Source organism: Pygocentrus nattereri, chromosome 9 (genome assembly GCF_015220715.1).
Source record: "Pygocentrus nattereri isolate fPygNat1 chromosome 9, fPygNat1.pri, whole genome shotgun sequence".
Classification (NCBI taxonomy): domain Eukaryota; kingdom Metazoa; phylum Chordata; class Actinopteri; order Characiformes; family Serrasalmidae; genus Pygocentrus; species Pygocentrus nattereri.
The window spans coordinates 29,443,329-29,463,558 of NC_051219.1; the positions used below are offsets into that span (position 1 = coordinate 29,443,329).

The 20,230-nt window shown below is 38.1% G+C and overlaps 1 protein-coding gene across 1 annotated transcript; it reads left to right on the top strand.

The window, feature by feature from the left end:
• The first annotated feature begins 1,645 nt into the window (after nucleotides 1–1,645).
• On the top strand, nucleotides 1,646–19,976 carry LOC108432157 (cilia- and flagella-associated protein 100-like). Its single transcript, XM_017705826.1, has 15 exons — nucleotides 1,646–1,673; nucleotides 2,893–2,961; nucleotides 3,159–3,265; nucleotides 4,487–4,673; nucleotides 6,229–6,293; nucleotides 8,639–8,802; nucleotides 9,934–10,014; nucleotides 10,918–11,117; nucleotides 11,644–11,731; nucleotides 12,824–12,878; nucleotides 13,636–13,787; nucleotides 14,004–14,139; nucleotides 16,818–17,020; nucleotides 18,664–18,757; nucleotides 19,863–19,976. The coding sequence occupies exons 1-15, from the start codon at nucleotides 1,646–1,648 to the stop codon at nucleotides 19,974–19,976; spliced, it is 1,743 nt and encodes a 580-aa protein (XP_017561315.1).
• The last annotated feature ends 254 nt before the right edge of the window (nucleotides 19,977–20,230 follow it).

A 20,230-nucleotide genomic window follows, 5' to 3' on the forward strand; every position in this document is an offset into this window, starting at 1 on the left:
TTCATAAGGTCTGTATGATTTTATATTTGCCAAATATGATACAAAACATTGCAAAATATTACATGGAATAAAATATGAATTAAGCATCATATCATAGGATATACATGTAGTTTGTTTATTATTATTATTATTATTATTGTCCTTACCTGGTGTTTAAAGTGTACGTAGTCTACGAAAACATCTTGTGAAGTTGAAAGGGCAACAGTTAAACAGTTCCCTCTCTGTCCTCTTGAACCTTTTTGCACATATTTTGGTGAACAAGCAGGCCTGCACTAAGCCCAGAGTTCAGCAAACAGGATCAGGGAGCGGGGGGGTGGGGGGTTGGGGGGGGCTAGGGGGATCTGCACTGCAGCCACCCAGCACTAGATTGACTGTAAACAATAAACACTGTAGTACGTGCAGGTGAAACAGTTAACACAGTTGTTGTTGCTCTAGTTCTGATAATGAGTGATGAATGAGCAGCTCTGGGTCTCAAAAACAAAAACAGAACAGAGTTTTGACAGCAATGCAATTCATTTCCCACCCGTTTTCAGGTAAGCCTCGCTACCAATGGCTAGTAATTAACTCTAAGCCAACTGAAATAAGTATGAAATCTCCTGTGCTAGAATTGGATACTACCAGCCAACAGGACAGGAGGAGGGGCTTAATATACATTAAGCTGTCTATGTAGTGAACTGCAGTGCTGGGAAGGGAGCTTAAAGTACAAGATGCCATTCCAACAAGCCAATTCTAGGACTGGGGCGGGGCTTGATGCCTGGAATGCAAATTCTAGAGGGGGTGGGAGGGGGGATTACACTTTATGATGTTTCTGTAAACCTGCTTTGACTAAGATTCCATAAATGATGTCATAATAAGCAGGTCTGAGGTGGAGAATCAGATTTGGGAAGTTTTTATTCTGTGAATCACAAGGTCTCTGTGATTTTACAACATTTATCAGCTTTAAAACAAAAGAAGACCCACAAAAAGATGTGAAGTCAAATATAAACGAAGCTGAAAACATGATTTAAGCTTTGGCGTCGTCTGTAGTGGTGTCAGAATTGCTGATTGATCTTCATCTGCACACTGAAGACAATGATGATTAGGCCACACACAGGTAAACACTTTGCTTTTACTTCAGTTGAATAATGACTCAAGTAGAAGGAAAAGTAGCCACCAAAGAAAACAATAGATATACTTTTACTTTATTTCTCTTGAACTTTAATTTATGTCTAGATTTAGTTTATGTGCAATGATATGTCTTGCTACTGAAACCACTTACAATTCCACTTATTATTATTAAGAAATCATTATATGTTATTCTGAGTGGTTTGATGTAAAATATACCATTTTAGAAAAACTTACAAAACCATACGTTTTAAAGCTCAGAGATTTTTAACAAGTTATTACATGAAAAAGTTGTTGAGATAAGCTTTTTAAAACAATGCATGCATTATTATTTTTTGTATTTACCTCTATTTTACCTTTGTAAACTCAGAAGACACATTTATGTTTAACAATCATATGAAACCACTCTGAATGACTTAACTTATCGTAACGGTTGAATAATGCAGATTTTTCCACAAAGAAATGTTTTTCTTACTGCTATAATCCTTTTTCTTAAGGCTTCACCTACACAAGCCTTTCATAACAACTGATATAAACCAGTATGGATGATTCTACCAAACTGGTTCAAAGTCAGAGATGAAAACATATTTTGCACCTTTTTAACTGAACTGCACTTTAGACTAAAGTCCTTTTGTTTCATGTCAACTTATCCTTTAATCATTTGCTATTACTAAATCAATCATAACATTGCTGACACTTTGCCAACTGACCAATTTAGCTCATTTGGAGCAGAACTCAAAAATGCTAGCCAGCACATGGCTAGCAAACACAGCTTTGAACAGTTGTACACACAAAATCATCACATTTCTCATTAAAACACAAATAACTTAATTGGAGAATATGTGTGTTCGATAGTGACAGTTCACAATGTTACACACTGATTTTCAGACTTTGGGACAAATTTACTGCAAAACAATGAACTGTAACTGCTCACCATGTGGCCATGAGGGACAGGGAGGCAGTCGCACTTCCTGCTCTAAAATGCAGGGTCGTGACTAAAATAAGACTCCTGCTACAGACTAAAACTTTGCGTTTTGGTAGTAACGAGAAAACATGGAACGGCGTTTTTTTGGAACAAGTACATGGACAAGTACAAGTTTTTTTTCTTGTTTAAAATTTAAACAAAGAAAAATGAAAATCTTTCAATTTCACTTTAAATCTTTTTTAAAAATGGCATTGAAAAAAAAGTGGCCAAAAAAATGTAGCTATTTTTTACCAAGTGTAAATTTAGGGGTTATGATTTGGGACAGACACTCCCTGAAAAGATGTACCCTAAAAATAATGATATATATTCTAAATATTTGGCTTATTATTATCTCAGCTAATGTCTTGGGTTTAAATAGATCACAACAGAATGATCCCTATAGACATTAATGAAGGCTTTGCTATTATAACACTTGCTGAAGTGAAATGACATCAAAATGGACAAAAGTAGCCTTTAAAACAACCGCAGCTGGTCGTTTATGGTTGTTAATGTTATTAAACATTTATGCAGGTTTAAGTCAGTTGTCATTACGTGGGTGTCATTGCACTCACTCATTTACTTGCTGTACGTGTGTAGAGGGGAGGCAGTAGTGCCTCTTACCCTCTGCTCATTACTGTAGAGACCAGAAGAGAGGTCAGAGAGATCCTGCCATGGTTCAAATACAGCAAAGCACAACAGAAATTTCTGTATATTACATTATATAAACCAGTCATGTACTAACCCGCCAGAATAGAATGTGGCTAGTACTATTTCAGAGACGCAGAGTAGATGAATTAGCCTGTATATGTGTTTGTACTCCACAGTGAACCAGGCAGCTTTGAGGCTTACAGAACCTTCCACCTTTGGCTTCAAACCCCAGCCACCGCAGTCAGGTAACGTTTTAACAGATTACTTTACATCCATACAAAAGTTCATCAGACAGAACGAGTGGCCATGTGAAACTTCTTGGCCTAATTTTATAGTTCTCAGGAAATGTGGTCAGTACAGACTGTGTAATAAAAATGCAAAAGCATGAAAGCTTAAAGAGATAATCTGACATTCCTGTAACCATGAGCCTTATTAAATGCAGAGGTAAAGCCGCAGAGTGACGGTCCACCCTTTAGGAGGAACCCCTTCAAGCTGCCCACAATTGACATCTTTCAGCTCAGGAAACAGGAGGAGGAGAGAAGGAGGCTGGTCAGAACACATACTGCTCACTGCAATGCATATTAGTGTCTGGTTATAATCTATCTAACATCTTTATGTGGAACATTTTCTTTACTTAGGCTTAAAGGGGAATTCCACTGATTTTTCTGCATATAAATGGTTAATATGTAAGAGTGTGAAATGTTCTGTTTTAGAAAAACTTACCAAGTCAGAATTTTTCACAGTAAAGGAGATAGGAACCAGACGTCTGAAGCGTTTAATGCCTCTAAAAGCTGCCACACATAAAGCTGTTACATTTATGATAGTCTTCATTTATGGCAGGTAGCTTTGAGATAAGCTTTTGGGCAAAAGTGTATTTTTAACCATTCATGGTGGAGAGGTACATGCAGGGTGTTGTAAGGCAAAATAGTCCCTGAATTTAATTTTTTTAGATTCACTGTTTCACAATTATCAACATTATATTGCCGTTGGTGGAACAAAACCTCATATCTCCATAATGGAGAAGGAAAAAACATGCTTTACTTTTAATGTAAGTCAATGGAACCAAACATTTTTCTAAGTAATTGTGTACCATTTCTATTGGTCTGTTCATCCTGAAATTTACATACAATTTAAAGGGCAACAGGCATTTTCAAATTATGCCAAATCCTGAAAAATGACAAAAATGAAGATACAAGGTTTTGATCTGACAGCAGTGATATATGAAACTCAGAAGACATGTACAGGTTCACTGGTGGTTTTGAGTAGTAGATAAAATGGCTATATTTGTGTTGTAGCCATTGCAACCTCTGGTTTCTATTAGCATCACTGTGAAGAAATCAGAGTCTGTACGTTTCTACAAAGAATCATTTCACATCAAAGCACTCTGAATGATGTTGTCTTCATATTAAGGACTAAAATATGAGGAAATTTGAAAAAATCAGTGGAATTTCCCTTAATATTATTATTATTATTATTATTATTATTATTAATAATAATAATAATAATAATAATAATAGTAGGTTACTACAGATGGCTTTATGACAATTATTGTTGTTGTTATTATTATTATTATTATAATTATTATTATTATTATTATATTGTGTTATGTTTCTTCACTGAATACTACTATCAATACTACTACTAGTAATAATGTCAATATTACTACATCTAACATTACTACTACTACTAATACTGATAATAATAATAGCAGTATAATAAGTTTGGCATTATTATTATACACCTTTATCACTGTCCACTTGATCTGCCCAGGAGCGTAGTCAGGAGCAGATAATGAAGCCACATGAGAAGTTGACTTATAAAGGCCGTGTTAGAGCCAAGTGTCTGAGCATTCAGCAGGAACTGAGGCGGTGGGTGGAGGATGAGGAGACTACCTGCACAAGCCAGGAGGATAAATCACTGCAGAGGGACCCTAAATTGAGAAAGGTGTTTAGACATTGTGAGTAAACAACACAGTGATGGGGAACCAAAAGTTGCTAAGCTAGTGTAAATGCTTAACAAGAGTTCCTAACTGCTGTACTAAAAGGACCAGCTGAAAGACTGGCTGTGTCTGATCTTTTGTGAAAGATCAGATCCATAGAGTGGTGGTGTGTTTTTAAACACTGTGTCCACTCACTGTCCACTCTATTAGACACTCCTACCTTGTTGGTCCACCTTGTAGATGTAAAATCAGAGACGATAGCTCATCTGCTGCTGCGCAGTTATTGTTGGTCATCCTCTAGTCCTTCATCAGTGGTCACAGGACGTTGGTCACAGGACGCTGTTGGCTGGATATTTTTGGTTGGTGGACTATGCTCAGTCCATCAGTGACACTTAGGTGTTTAAAAACTCCAGCAACACTGCTGTGTCAGATCCACTCAGACCAGCACAACACACACTAACACACCACCACCACACATCAGTGTTACTGCAGTGCTGACAATGACCCACCACCCAAATAGTACCTGCTCTGTGAGGGTCCATTGGGGTCCTGACCGCTGAAGAACAGGGTAAAAGGGGGCTAACAAAGTATGAGAGAAACAGATGGACTATTGTCTGTAACTGTAGAACTACAAAGTGCAGCTATTATAGGAAGTGGAGCTGATCTGGTTTTTGTGTATACACACTCATTTATAATAGGCAAATATTTGTACATGGGTCATTCTACAGAAACACCCACTTTTCTATCTATCCATAGGTGTTTGGTGTTACACATAAGAAAGGTAACTCCAGTGACAGAAACACCAGTGATATTTTCAATGAAAAATGCATTTTACAAAATGGTTGCTACAGAGCATCAAACCATATGTTGTCAATCATGAAATGTCCACTAAAATATGTAATTTAATCCATTTGTATTCTATTTTTTCACCATTACTTCAGAATGAAGTAGGTCACTCCAGTGACTTTAACTAAAAGCTTCATATGAAATCACGAGCTAAATGAAAAGACACTGTGGACTTACCATGTAAGACTTACCATCATGGATCCTCAGAAAATAAGTAAAAGGAAGTCAAGTGATGTCATCAGCATGATTTTCATTTCAAAATAAGAGATTCTTTGTTACACTGTAACACCAGTGACATGACTATTGGGGACAACAACTTTATTATATATTTTATCATTTTTATTTGGCAGTTGTTATCTTTCTGTCATTTAATTAATATAGTCCATAGTCATGTATAGATTATTGCAGTTAAAATTGCAAAAAAATGTTTTTTAACTTCAAAATATGGCACTCATTTATACATGACTCGGGACAAGCACTTCTGTGGTGCTTGGAATCCTATGTAATTGCTTTAAAAAACAATATTGCTAAATTGACGACTCAAGAAGGTGTAATTGTTAAAAGTTGTTTTATTAAAAGTAGTTTTAAAATTGATGTTTCTGTAGAATTACCCACATATTATTTCATTATTTTAGCAGTACTAAACCCTGGGAGTACTGCAGCCCCTTCAGCACCATCACATTCCATGTACATAAATGTTTCCTTAATCTCTTCTCCTTCTCTTCAGACCACAGTGATAAGACAAGCCTCAATGACTACATTGCAAACCAAAGAGAGACGTTTCAGCTGAAGGTAAGACTCTACAGTGGACATTTTACTGAGCAGGGCAAGTGCATTGTATGAGTTGATAATGATAACATAGTGGGGTACTATTTCACCTTTGAAAGCCCTGCAAGTACCTCTTCAGCATGAATATGCTTAAAAAACTTTTTTCGCCAAACTTTATCTCAAAACTCTCGTGAACAATGTCTCAGTTATTAGTTATATTATATATAATATAGGAGCCTTTATTTGAGTCTTGTGCTCTGTGTAACCTGACAGACACTGTTTTTCAGCATTGATTGAATAAAACCATTAGGTTTTATAAAACAGGAGATGAAGTAATAGGAAACATGGAGGTGCCCAATCGTCATGTTGTTCATTTTTCTCCAGGAAGGAACATGTTTTCTACAGAGCACTCGTTCTCCACACGCCCCTTTCTCCATTTATGTTTGCCCAAAGTTTCCCTGAGCTAATAGAGTTTCTCTGACCTATTACCAATCTCTGACAAAACAGTTTTTGTTTGGGCCTCTTTAAAAGGCCACCTTCTGGCCACATGTTCTCCTCATTTCTTTCCGCTACCTCATAAAAGCAGCTGAACCGGCCGAGCTGGATGATGTTGTCTGGTTGTTTCTCTTCCAATACAAATAAGCATGTGATGAATATGTAGACACTTAAAGGTAGTGGATCAGTCAAAAGCATCAGTCCCCAAATGGCTAGAAGCATGACTAATGTGCCCTGAGCTGTCTCGCTGGACCTTCATTGGGACATACTGTGCTCACTCCAGGCACTTCAAATTCAATAACACTCTCTTCTTTTAGAGAAGGCCTAATAATTTATATAAAAATAAAATAACATTTTTTAAAAATAATTATATATGTAAAATTTAAGCTCTGGAAAGTTTGTAGTAATACTTTTATTTCATAGTTAAGATTTGGTTGGAAACCAAGGGGTTAAACAACTAACAGAAAATGATCCAATCAGGGTTGTGTTCTCTGTGGTATCTAGGTAGATACAGTCATGCCAGCTCTCTGATTAGTTAGGACTTCATGAGACTGAACTGAAGGCCTCACACGTTAATTACCTGCATAAGTAGAAACCAATAGTGAACGCAGCCAGTGATACTCTGGAGGGTATAAGTAGGTCGAGTACAGGGGAGGTGGTGGCAATGGGCAGAGACCTTTTATTCTTTCTCTCAAAAAAATGATTAAAACAAAAGCACGCTAGGCTTGAGCCAATAGCTCGTCAGTACTGCTGAGTTGTTTTTTCTCTTTGGAGCTTTCCTACTTTGGCTAAACCAAATGGCATGTCCGTGTTTAATCTAGAATGGCCAAACGGTCATATGAATCATTAGCTTTGTAGCTATTTTATAATTGAAGTTTGGGGGGAGGACCATGCCCAAAACCCCTCCTTCTTCCAATCTAATGCCCTAAAATTCAGATGCTCACCTTCTATTAATTGTGCACAATCTGCTCTGCCTCCTCATTTCCTCCCTGTTCCTCAGTCCTACATCAGTCCTACTACAGATATGAAAGGGGCTGTGGCCTTCTAGCTATAGGCAAAGGCAGCCTAGAACTCCAGACCAAGTTCTCAGAGTTCTACCCCTTCCTCAGTCAGTCTTCCCTCATACTACCACCACCATGTTCAAGGCATGATCTGAACTCACAAACATATTAGCACTAGCATAACATACATCCCATAAGGGTGCTAGCAGAGATTAGTATTATTATAGAGGTTTTATTTATTTATAGAAGTTTAATTATATTTTTTTGCATTTTGACATTTATGGCCCAAACTGATTGTTGCAGATTAGCACTCTTTTCAACGTTAACAAAGACATGTAACATGCTAATGCTGCAATGACATGTTGGAAATAGATGGTTGACAACAATAGATGGTTTTCAGTGGATCAGCCAAGCTAGAATTTCTACCACCACCAGCAATAAACGTTCCACTGACTGAGAGTCAGCTGAATAGGTGGAATAAACCAGATTTTTTTTAAAACACAAGCACCCAGTGGTTCTAGTTATGCATGTATAACAAAACCCCAATTTCAATGAAAACAACAGTGTGTATATAAAAACAACTTTAGGATAAAACAGTGGCTAACTGCACAGGCAGAAATGACACTATTGCCATGGCAACCTTTACACTGCTGCATGCCAGCACTGGTCACCAAGTCTGTTACAAGGTGCACAACAACATTAACCCCAACATGTAAATGCAGCATGATACTTAAGGACAATGACAAATAAACTACAAATATTAATGCAATGTCAATCCTTGCTCTAAGTTTATCATCTCTCTCTCTGACCTTCTGACCTACTGTTGTGAAGAGATTGGCGCCTCAGCTTTCCTCTCTTTCTTTCTCTCTTCAGTTGTTTCTGGATGTGAGGCAAGGAACCATTGACGCGCTGATGGAGGAAGCTGCCTTGGAGGAAGAGAGGCTGACCCTAGCTGAGAAGCTTCTGGACGAAGATATATGCAAGTTTGATGAGTTCCTCAAGGAGTGTGACTGGAATTTGGTGCAGTCCATAAAAATGTATGCTATGAGCTCTAGTTCTTTGGAATGAGCAAATAATATACACAGAATTGCCAATTTATTATTTTATTGTTTACCTTTTATGTGCTGTAGATGGTTTTATTTCTAATGTTTTTGAAAAAGGTTCAATAGAGAACCATCTACAGCACATTCTCCATCAATCTGAAGGATCATTCACCTTGCAAACAACTCTTTCATCATGGAAATGGATCTTTAAGTGTTCATGGTTCTATGCAGAACCATTTTCTTAAAGAACCATTGTGTTTAAGTGTGTACCATAAAGGTGAACTCTAAAGAGTTACAGTTACAGACTGCAGTCCATCTGTTGCTGCATAATTTGTCAGCCCCCCTCTACTCAGTGCAAATGGGCCACCATTGGACCACCACTGACAGGTAATGTTTGAGTGGTGGATCATTCTCAGCAGATCAGTGACACTAATGTGGTAGCGTGTGTTGTAAAGTGCTGTAATAAGTGTATCAGGCACAGCAGTGTCGTTAGGGTTTCTACATCTTGTTGGCAACTTTGTTTTAAACTGCTACTTTGTAGCTCCACAGTTGCTGGTGTACTGCAGCTCACCTGTTGATGCACAGTTTATCTTAGTCATCCTTTCGCCCTTCATCGGTGCTCAGGTTCTTCCGCTCTTGGCCAGATATTTTTCGGTGGTGCTCTGCTTTCAACCTAGCAGATTGGCTGAGCTGCAGGTGCCCTGGTGAGGAGTACCAAGAGAACTGTCTCTTGTCTACAGTCAAGCATGTTGGTGATAGCATCATGTTCTGGAGCAGCATGAGTGCTGCTGGCACTGGGGAGCTGCGGTTGAGGGAAACATGAATTCGAACATACACTGTGACATTCTGAAGCAGAGCATGATCCCTTCCCTTCAGAAACTGCAGAACTTAAATATTTTACTGAAAATTATCATATATTAATTTGTCTGTTAACATGATAAAGTCACAGTATCACAAGGCCTCTTGTGGCATATTGCTTTAAAGCCACTGCCATGCCAGTGTCATTGCTTTGCTAAGTACAAGTTAGGTGTACCTAATAAATTCAGAAAAGGCTTTGAAAGGAAATAATTGCAAATGTTGACTGCCAAGGATATTATTTAACAATTAAATGATTTGATGTTGCAGTGCTGAGGACGAGGTCAAAGCCAAACTGGAGAAAAAGACAGAGATCAAGCAAATCCATGGCAAAATAATGGCAGTTAAAAGGTAACCTGGCAATTCAGTAGCCACACAGCAATTCATCACTGTCAACCTAGCAGTGGACACTGTGAGGGGTCAAGTAGCACCAGCGATCCTGCTGCTTTGACATTTCATACCACCTAGTTTAACATAAACAGCTCACAAATCACAATAATAATTTCTTAACAATTCCTTGCTGACTGGAAACACTGCCATAGTGTCACAGTGAATACTTTTCATTTTAGGCGCATATACTTAATACGAAAGCTTTTTTGTTTGAAATAAAACATTCATACAGTATGTAAGCATTGTGAAAGTTTCTAAACTATTCACTCCCCAGTCCATACAGTCCAAATATGAAAACTAATCAGCAAAAATGACCCATTTTGTATTTGTTGTGATGTCACAACCATGAACACGTTTACATATGGACGTGTAAATGGATGGATGTCCACATTCAAGCATTAAGGCATGTTGTCACTGCAGACAGTCTGGAACAGAGTTACAGGAGTGGATAATGTGGAAAAAGTAATTGAACATTGTGCTATTCCTGACTGTCAGGAAGCAAAAGTACCATTATGGCATTTCAAGGAATTCACATGTCCAAAAGGAGTGGCTGGCATTTATATTTAACAGTTGATTCTTTATATTTCCTGCACAACTACTTATTTAGAACAAGGGTCATTTGCATGTATTAGTTTTAAAGGCACAGTAAAGCAGCCTGTGGAATTCCAAGGAAAAAAGTGAAGTCAGAAATTGGCTGTATGAAAAAGGAATTAGGGCTGTTGTACATAAACATTGGTTTGAAATAAATAAATAAATAAACATGGGCTGTTTACAGTTTAACTCTATGATATTAGTAATAGAAAAGATTTTTTCTTTTCATTTCTAAACTGGAACAATGGAGTTTAATGTGCAATGTATCCCCAGTGACATTTCCAAGAAAGAGGAGATTCTGAAGGAGTACAAGATGTACCGTGACTTTCTGCTAAAGCTATCACCTCCTGAGTGGCAGGAGAAGCAGCGAATCCGAAAGCAGACTGCTGAGAAGATCAAGGCAGCTGCCAAAGAAAGTGAACTGGCTCTGCACACCACTACTCAGCAAGCACAGTCTGTCCAACTAGCCAGACGTATGTCCACTTTTTCAGTGTACAAGGACTCATAGTGCCATTCTAGTGCAAAAGACCACCAAACCCCAAACCACTGAAACTCTACATCACACATACTAAATTAAGCAGCAACATAAAGTTTGCTGTAACACAAGACGACACAGCTCAGTGATTTATGGAACACTTCATTACATTTTTCAAAACAGTTTTTTAAGCATTATGATGGACCATGACGATGAACTGAAAAGATTTAGAGTTTCGCAGACTTTCTCTGTGCAAACTCTGGCTGAAAATTAAGGCCTTCTAGAAGCCCCAAGGTATGCACCATGAAACCTTCTTACGTTTTGTTTCATTATCAGCCTTTGTTGCAGTTATTGCTGATGTTAACAAGCCATTAATCACAACAAACTATTTAAATCCAGTCCACTCAAAGAATGTACATTCACAGCAAATGTTATTAATTATTTCTCTAATTATGTAATTTTGTTTAATATTGTAGTGAAACAACTGTAATAACTCCAGACTTCTATATAATAAACCCTCACAGGCAGAGACTTTGTGTCCAATCAGCCACTGACCACCACAAAGGCCCAGGCCCACGGACAGAATATAAGCATCAAGGTCAGCATCAAACCGTAAGTGCGATCAAATTGCGATGTCATACACATCTTTTATTCTATACCTATAAGGCCATCTGTTTTTAACACTGTGAGAGCTGGATTAGTTCACCAGAGGATTTCCTGTAATATGGTACATAATAAGTGGAATAAAGTATCTGTTTAATTTTGTGTTTAGTTTTCCAGCAGAATTTGTGAGGTCATAACCTGGATGCACACATCAGAATCACACCATAGGACGCATTCAATAACAATAACAACACTGCAGATTCACATGTTAGACTGTAAACACTACACACACTGCAGATTCATACTGGATTAAAATCTCTCCACAATTATTACTATCAGGCTGTAAAATTACACACTGCAGATTCATACTGGATTAAAATCTCTCCACAATTATTACTATCAGGCTGTAAAATTACACACACTGCAGATTCATACTGGATTAAAATCTCTCCACAATTATTACTATCAGGCTGTAAAATTACACACACTGCAGATTCATACTGGATTAAAATATCTCCACAGTTATTGCTGTCAGACTGTAAAACTACACACACTGCAGATTCATACTGGATTAAAATGTCTCCACAATTATTACTATCAGGCTGTAAAATTACACACTGCAGATTCATACTGGATTAAAAATATCTCCACAGTTATTGCTGTCAGACTGTAAACACTACACACACTGCAGATTCATACAGGATTAAAATCTCTCCACAATTATTACTGTCAGACTGTAAACACTACACACACTGCAGATTCATACTGGATAAAAATCACTCCACAATTATTACTGTCAGACTGTAAAACTACACACACTGCAGATTCATACTGGATAAAAATCCCTCCACAATTATTACTGTCAGACTGTAAAACTACACACACTGCAGATTCATACTGGATAAAAATCTCTCCACAATTATTACTGTCAGACTGTAAAACTACACACACTGCAGATTCATACTGGATAAAAATCCCTCCACAATTATTACTGTCAGACTGTAAAACTACACACATACTGGATTAAAACCCCATACAACCCATGACAAAACTAATCCATCTCCAAAAGGGCTTTTAAACTTATTGATCTTGTCCTAACAGGAAGTGGATGGCTAAAGTCGTTGAAGAAGTCATGGAAAACATGGAGCACTATGAGGTCAGACTCCAGCTGTGTTTCATTTCTTCCTCTTGTAATAACTACACCAGATCAAACATGTCTATTTTAAAATGAATAAGTGCCATGCTAACAGCAGGTCTAGTTCACATATGCACTGCACAGTAGCATTATTCTTCTTAATGAAAAAAGAAGACTGTGTTTAATACATTGTCTGTCTAAAATTTACTGACTGACTGATTTCTTTACAGACTGTTGTTAAATTAGCTGTGGTCCAATTGGTTGCCCTGTATTGCAACTCTTTTGAGCTGCTGGGCTAAAACATTTTTGTATGAGTTGGCAGGGCTAAACTGCTGTAGGCTGGATAGGCCTGGATTATGTAAATGTTGGTTTTGTGACATTATACAAACAATGAAAATAAAAAGATTAGTTTTAGTAACGTAGTGCATGAACTGGGAATTGGGTACTTTCTGGAACTTTGGTAATGTTTACATACTACAAGAAATTCTATTATTTAAAAATGAGTAAAAACATTTTTCCATGAGAATGAAATAATTTTAAGTAAATAAATAGTAATCAACATCTTCCCTTTTCAAACAAGCAATTTTACAGGACACTTTGAATAGAAGATTAACAAGATGTTTGTAGTTTTGTCATATTCTTCATGAAAATTTGAAAAAAAAAATGACCAGTTTAACAAATTATGTAACAAAAAAAAGAAAAACAACAATAAAGAAATACAAAATTTTAGTACTATTTTTTATTATATTGTGCATGTTTGGGGTGTATTTGTGTGCAGGATCCTGAGATATACTTCACAGACAGCCAGCAGCTGCTGGACCTTCTAGAGGAGTTGAAGTTTCAGAGCGTGATTCAGATCCAAAACACAGCTGAGATGGATGAGGATTTGGACGAGTTCTGCATTAACATGAACAACAGATGCAAGCGAATGTACGAATTATTAACACATGCAAGAGAGTGTGAGAACAACTGAATTATAATCATGCTTAGTTCTGCAATTTGTTGTAATGAGTCTGGCTGCATGTTAAATGAGTGGGTCACTGAAATGTAAATACTTCCACACCCTTCACCACAGCACAGTAAACCCTTTGTGTATTTTACACTGAGTTTTTTTGTGTGTGTGTGTGTGTGTGTGTGTGTGTGTAGGGAGCAGGAGATAGCTCAGTTGGCTCAGCAGGTCGATATCTTCACTCATGCCATCCAGAGAGAGAAAGAGACAACAGAAGATCTGAAGCTCAAATCTAGACTCTTCTCATTTGGCGAGTACAAAGCGAAGGACCAGGTGAAACACATCAACATGTACAGCATTGTGCAAAAGTTTTGGGCATCAGAGAAATCAATTTTAAAAAGCTGTGTTTCTGGGCAGTAACATTTTAAACACTACAATTAGAATAATGGTTTATAATATTACCACAGCACAGAGTAGTTGTCTGTCAATATGCCATTTCCAAGCCAGTCCTTTAGGAAGCCCAGTTTTATTTGTGATCAATAGGAAGCTAACTTTGTTCTTCAAACTAGCTCAGCTAAAGACTACTTTTGTTTCCAAATAAGAAATTATGTTTATTTGCATCTATTCTAATGATATATGGTGATTTAACAAGCAGAAACACCCACACAGCAACGCATATATATAGACTGATCAGGCATAACGTTATGACCACGTCCTTTTTTCCTCACTCATTGTCTATTTTATCAGCTCCACTTACTATATAGGTGCACTTTGTTTTCTCTGATACATTGTTAGCCCCCTTTTACCCTGTTCTTCAGTGGTCAGGACTCCCTTGGACCCTCACAGAGAAGGTACTATTTGGATGGTAGATCATTCTTAGCACTGCAGTAACATACACAACAGTGCCCCTGGAGTTTTTATTAAGTGGAGCTGATAAAATGGACAATGAGTGTAGAAACAAGGAGGTGGTCATAATGTAATGCGTGATCAGTGTATACATATATATATATATATATATATACACACTATATTTCCAAAAGTATTCAGTCAGGTCAATCATTTCAGGTGGTCCAATCACTTCCATGGCCAAAGGTGCATAAAACTATGCATCTAGGCATGCAGACTGCTTCTACAAACATTTGTGAAACAATGGGTCACTGTCAGGAGCTCAGTGAATTCCAGCATGGTACCATGACAGGATACCGCCTGTGCAGTTGTGAAATTTCCTCGCTGTTAAATATTCTACAGTCAACTATCAGTGGTATTATAACAAAGTGGATGCGATTAGAAACGACAGCAACTCAGCCATGAAGTGGTAGGCCACGTAAAATGACAGTGGGGTCAGCAAATGCTGAGGTGCAAATTGCACAGAGGTCACAAACTTTCTGCAGAGTCAATCACTACAGACCTCCAAACTTCATGAGGCCTTCAGATAAGCTCAAGAACAGAGAGTTTCATGGAATGGGTTTCCATGGCTGTGCAGCTGCGTTCAAGCCTTACACCACCAAGCGCAATGCAAAACATCAAATGCAATGGTGTAAAGCGGCGCCACTGGACTCTAGAGCTGTGGAGACATGTTCTCTGGAGTGACAAACCACACTCCTCGTCAGGCGCTCCGATGGATGAGTCTGGGTTTGGCGGTTGTCAAGAGAACGGTACTTGTCAGACTGCAATGTGCCAAGTGTAAAGTTTGGTGGAGGGGGATTATAGTGTGGGGTTGTTTTTCAGGCGTTGGGCTCGGCCCCTTAGTTGCAGTGAAAAGAACTCTTAATGCTTCAGCAGGCCAAAAGATTTTGGACAATTTCATGCTCCCAACTTTGTGGGAACAGTTCAGGGATGGCCCCTTCCTGTTCCAACATGACTGCGCACCAGGGCAGAAATAAAGGTCCATAAAGACATGGATGAGCGAATTTGGTGTTGACTGGCCTGTACAGAATCCTGACCTCAACCCGATTTGGGATGAATTAGAGTGGAGACTGCGAGCCAGGCCTTCTCGCCGAACATCAGTATCTGACAAATGCGCTTCTGAAAGAATGGTCAAAAATTCCCATAAACTCACTCACTTGTGGCAAACCTTCTCAGAAGAGTTGAAGCTGTTATAGCTGCAAAGGGTGGGCTGACACCATATTAAACCCTATGGATTAAGGATGGGATGTCACTCAAGTTCATATGCGTGCGAAGGCAGATGACCGAATATTTTTGTGTGTGTTTATTTTTATATATATATATATATATATATATATATATATATATATATATATATATATATATATATATGGGCTCTTTATTTTGGTCCGTTCAAAATAAAATTTACAAAATGGGGACAAACCAACCAAATAAACCACATATTAAGAAATTCTGAAATTGATTTTTTTGTTTACATCATTTGTAATGAAAAATTGAATTAAATGTAAAATATAAATAATACAATGGAAAAGCATTTTCACTAATTGGACTTTTGTGTGTGATATATTTTTAATGATACTCTTTGCCGTTTTTGACAAGGAAGGTTCCCCATGCACGTCTCAGCTTTTTCTACTTAGAAAATTTTTACCCTGACAATGTTTGAAAAACAAACAGACACACAAAGTCTGGAGTGGAAAATATGATTCAGAGATCAATCAATCCAGGAGAAACAAAATGAGTTTGTAGCGCTCTGAACTCTGAACTAGGCAGCTAATCAGAACAGAGCTTTTTTTATATATATCATTCTCAAAGGCACAGCAACAAAACCAGCCTTACTCTTCTAACTCTAATTCTACATAATAAAGAGAGGTTGGAAAATGGAAAGCTTGTTGTAGACATGAAAATGTCAGGATATTATAATATCTTAATAGTATTATAAATAAGTAAGAAGCAAACACACAAGAATGACTTACATATTTGCCTCCACTAGGGGGCAGTGCTTCAACACTGTCATAGTCAGTAGGGAAGGCTAATAGTGAAGTTGAGTCACTTTGTCTGTCTGTCTGTCTCTCTCTCTCTCTCTCTCTCTCTCTCTCTCTCTCTAGGACCTGATGTTGGAGAAGTTGAGGAAGAAGGTGGCGGAGGTGTACAGGAGTTGTCTGGGCCTGAGTGATGGGGGTCAGAGCACACTTCAGATGCTGACAACCATTGAGTGGCGGCTGAGCGAGCTGCTGGAGCATGCCGAGACACTGCCAAGAGACAGGCTGATCTCAGTGGAGAGAGCACAAGCCAAAGAGAGGAGAATCCGGTTAGAGCGTACAGGAAACACACACACACAAAAACAAACCTGTGTCAGAATGTAAACTCATACATATCGTACACACACATATATACATCTATGATGCAAATTTCCCATTCCACCACATCCCATATTGGATTGAAATCTGGTGACTGTGGTGACCATTGGAGTACAGTGAACTCTGTCATGTTCAAGAAACTAGTTTGAGATGATATGAGCTTTGTGACATGGTGCATTATCCTGCTGGAAGTAGCCATCAGAAGATGGGTACTCTTTGGTCATAAAGGGATGGACATGGTCAGCAACAGTACTCAGGTAGGCTGTGGCATTTAAACGATGCTCAAGTGGTTACTAAGTGTGCCAAGAAAACATCCCCCACACCATTACACCACCACCACCAACCTGAGCCGTTGATACAACGCAGGATGTCTCCATGCTTTCATGTTGTTTACTCCAAATTCTGACCCTACCATCTGAATGTCGCAGCTGAAATCAAGACTCGTCAGACCAGGCAACATTTTTCCAATCTTCTATTGTCCAGTGTCGGTGAGCCCGTGCAAACTGTAGTCTCAGTTTCCTGTCCTTAGCTGACAGGAGTGGCACCCGGTGTGGTCTTCTGCTGCTGTAGCCCATCTTCTTCAAGATTCGACATGTGCATTCAGAGATGGTATTCTGCCGTCCTTGGTTGTAACAAGTGGTTATTTGAGTTACTGTTGCCTTCCTATCATCTCAAACCAGTCTGCCCATTCTCCTCTGACCTCTCAACTCAACAAGGCACTTTCGTCCACACAACTGCTGCTCACTGGATATTTTCTCTTTTTCGGACCGTTCTCTGTAAACCTTAGAGATGATTATGCGTGAAAATCCCAGTACATCAGCAGTTTCTGAAATACTCAGACCAGCCTGCCTGGCACCAACAACCACGCCACATTCACTTAAATCACCTTTCTTCCCCATTCTGATGCTCGGTTTGCACTTCAGCAAGTTGTCTTGACCACCTCTACGGCAATGTGATTGGCTGATTAGCTATTGGTGTTAACAAGCCATATATATATGCAAATATATATATATTTACATATGACTGTTGTCTGAAGAAAACCTTGGATCTCCAAAATTTACAGGTAAAGGAAAAAACCTGCTTTACTTTTATTACAAGTCATTGGAACCAGACGTCCAGACGTTTTTCCAAGTCATTTGGGGCCACTTGTTTTGATCCATTCTTCATGAAATTTACAAACAATGTGAAGGAAAACAGTGAAATTGTGAATACCTATATGTAATAATTACATGTCCCATATGGATATATATGTAAGCACCTAATTTAACAAATGCAAGTGCATTGAAAAGTCAAGAACCAAGCCTGTGTTTTCTGAACTGAATTCTTCCAACATTTTTAAAACTTTTTCAAATAAAAAAAAATGTTAAACTTGTTTCATTCTAAGGTGATACAGTGTTCTATAACCAAGCTTCTTACAACAACAGTTCTGATTTAAAATCAGTGGTGTTATCAGTATAAATCGCATTCAGCAGGTCATGAAAGACAAAAACTAATTAAGACCAGAGGTCTTAGACTAATAATTAATAAGTGTGACCCTAGCCTAATGACTATAGGCCTACATATAGGTTTCTGAATGATTTTTCTCGTGTTCCAGAGAAAGAGAGGAGAGAGCACACCTGCAGAAGCTCGCCCAGGAGGAACGCCAGAGAAGGATGATGCATAGAGCCATGGCTGACATTAAAAAGCCGGTGAGCCCACACTAATCATACATATATCACTCTAATTACACACAGATCTCTGTCTGACAAAACTCCCTGCCTCTTCTGTGTATTACATACAGATGACAGATGTAATGTTTAACCTCCCAGAGGTTCTCTCAGCATGCCAGAGTGCAACAGTGTGAAATACTTCAATATACCATACAGTAGTACAACCCCGATTCCAGTGAAGTTGGGACGTTGTGTAAAACATAAATAAAAACAGAATACGATGATTTGTAAATCCTTTTCAACCTATTTTCAATTGAATACACTACAAAGACAAGATATTAAATGTTCAAACAGATAACTGAAGTTGTACATCAAGCAAGAATGGGAAAGAATTCCACCTACAAAGCTTCAACAATTAGTGTCCTCAGTTCCCAAACACTTATTGAGTGTTGGTAAAAGGAAAGGTGGTGTAACACAGTGGTAAACATGCCCCTGTCCCAACTTCTTTGGAACGTGTTGCGGGCATCAAATTCAAAATGAGTGAATATTTGCAAAAACAATAAAGCTTATCCGTTTGAACATTAAATATCTTGTCTTTGTAGTGTATTCAATTGAATATATGTTGAAAAGGATTTGCAAATCATTGTATTCTGTTTTTATGTTTTACACAATGTCCCAACTTAATTGGAATTGGGGTTGTAGATAGTAGAAGATTATTTGTCAACAAACATATCAAGTCTAAGGCAAATATAATAACCATTATTCATTTATCATATTTTTGGATAAATGATATCTTTCACTTTTTAAAAAATTGTCCAATAATAAAACTGAAATGCTGTATGTCGATTGCAGTATGTTTTGCTAATTTGTGTCCACTTCCATCTTAACAGTATGTTTAAAGTGTTACCAGTTTTAATGTAGGCTTATCTGTGCCCACATTTCTCCCAACCATTTCATGTCATATATCACTGAAAAGCATGTTTCCTGTAGAATGTAACTGGAATATCAAAATGCATTTGTTATCTTTGCACTATCAACAATGTCAACAAATGTCTTAGCCTATGACCTTTGAGGAAAGGTAAAACTGTGTAGATGTTATTTTTCATCATACTGTCCCTTTAAAAGATTGTCATTTCTCTTTCAGACTGGCAAGAGACTGATGCCTCGTTCGAAGCTTCTGAAGAAAGTGACCAAAGCAGGCCAGGATGATCAGACGGCTGATGCTGAGCTTGAGAATAGCCTGTACTTCTTCTCTTAGCTTTCAGCGGTCCCTTCATATCCCCCTCAGCACCCTCCCACCACCTCACACCTCACATTACACTACAGAATAAAGAGATAACAAGGGATAATACTATAATTAAATAAAGTGGGTGCATTCCCTCACCTCCTCTTTCCAGACCTGCTTTCATTGCAGTGTACTTTCATCAGCATATAGTCAGACATGATAAAAGCTAAAGGGGGCAAAATGGAAAGCCTGAAAACACAAGAGACCATGATAAAAATGGACAATCA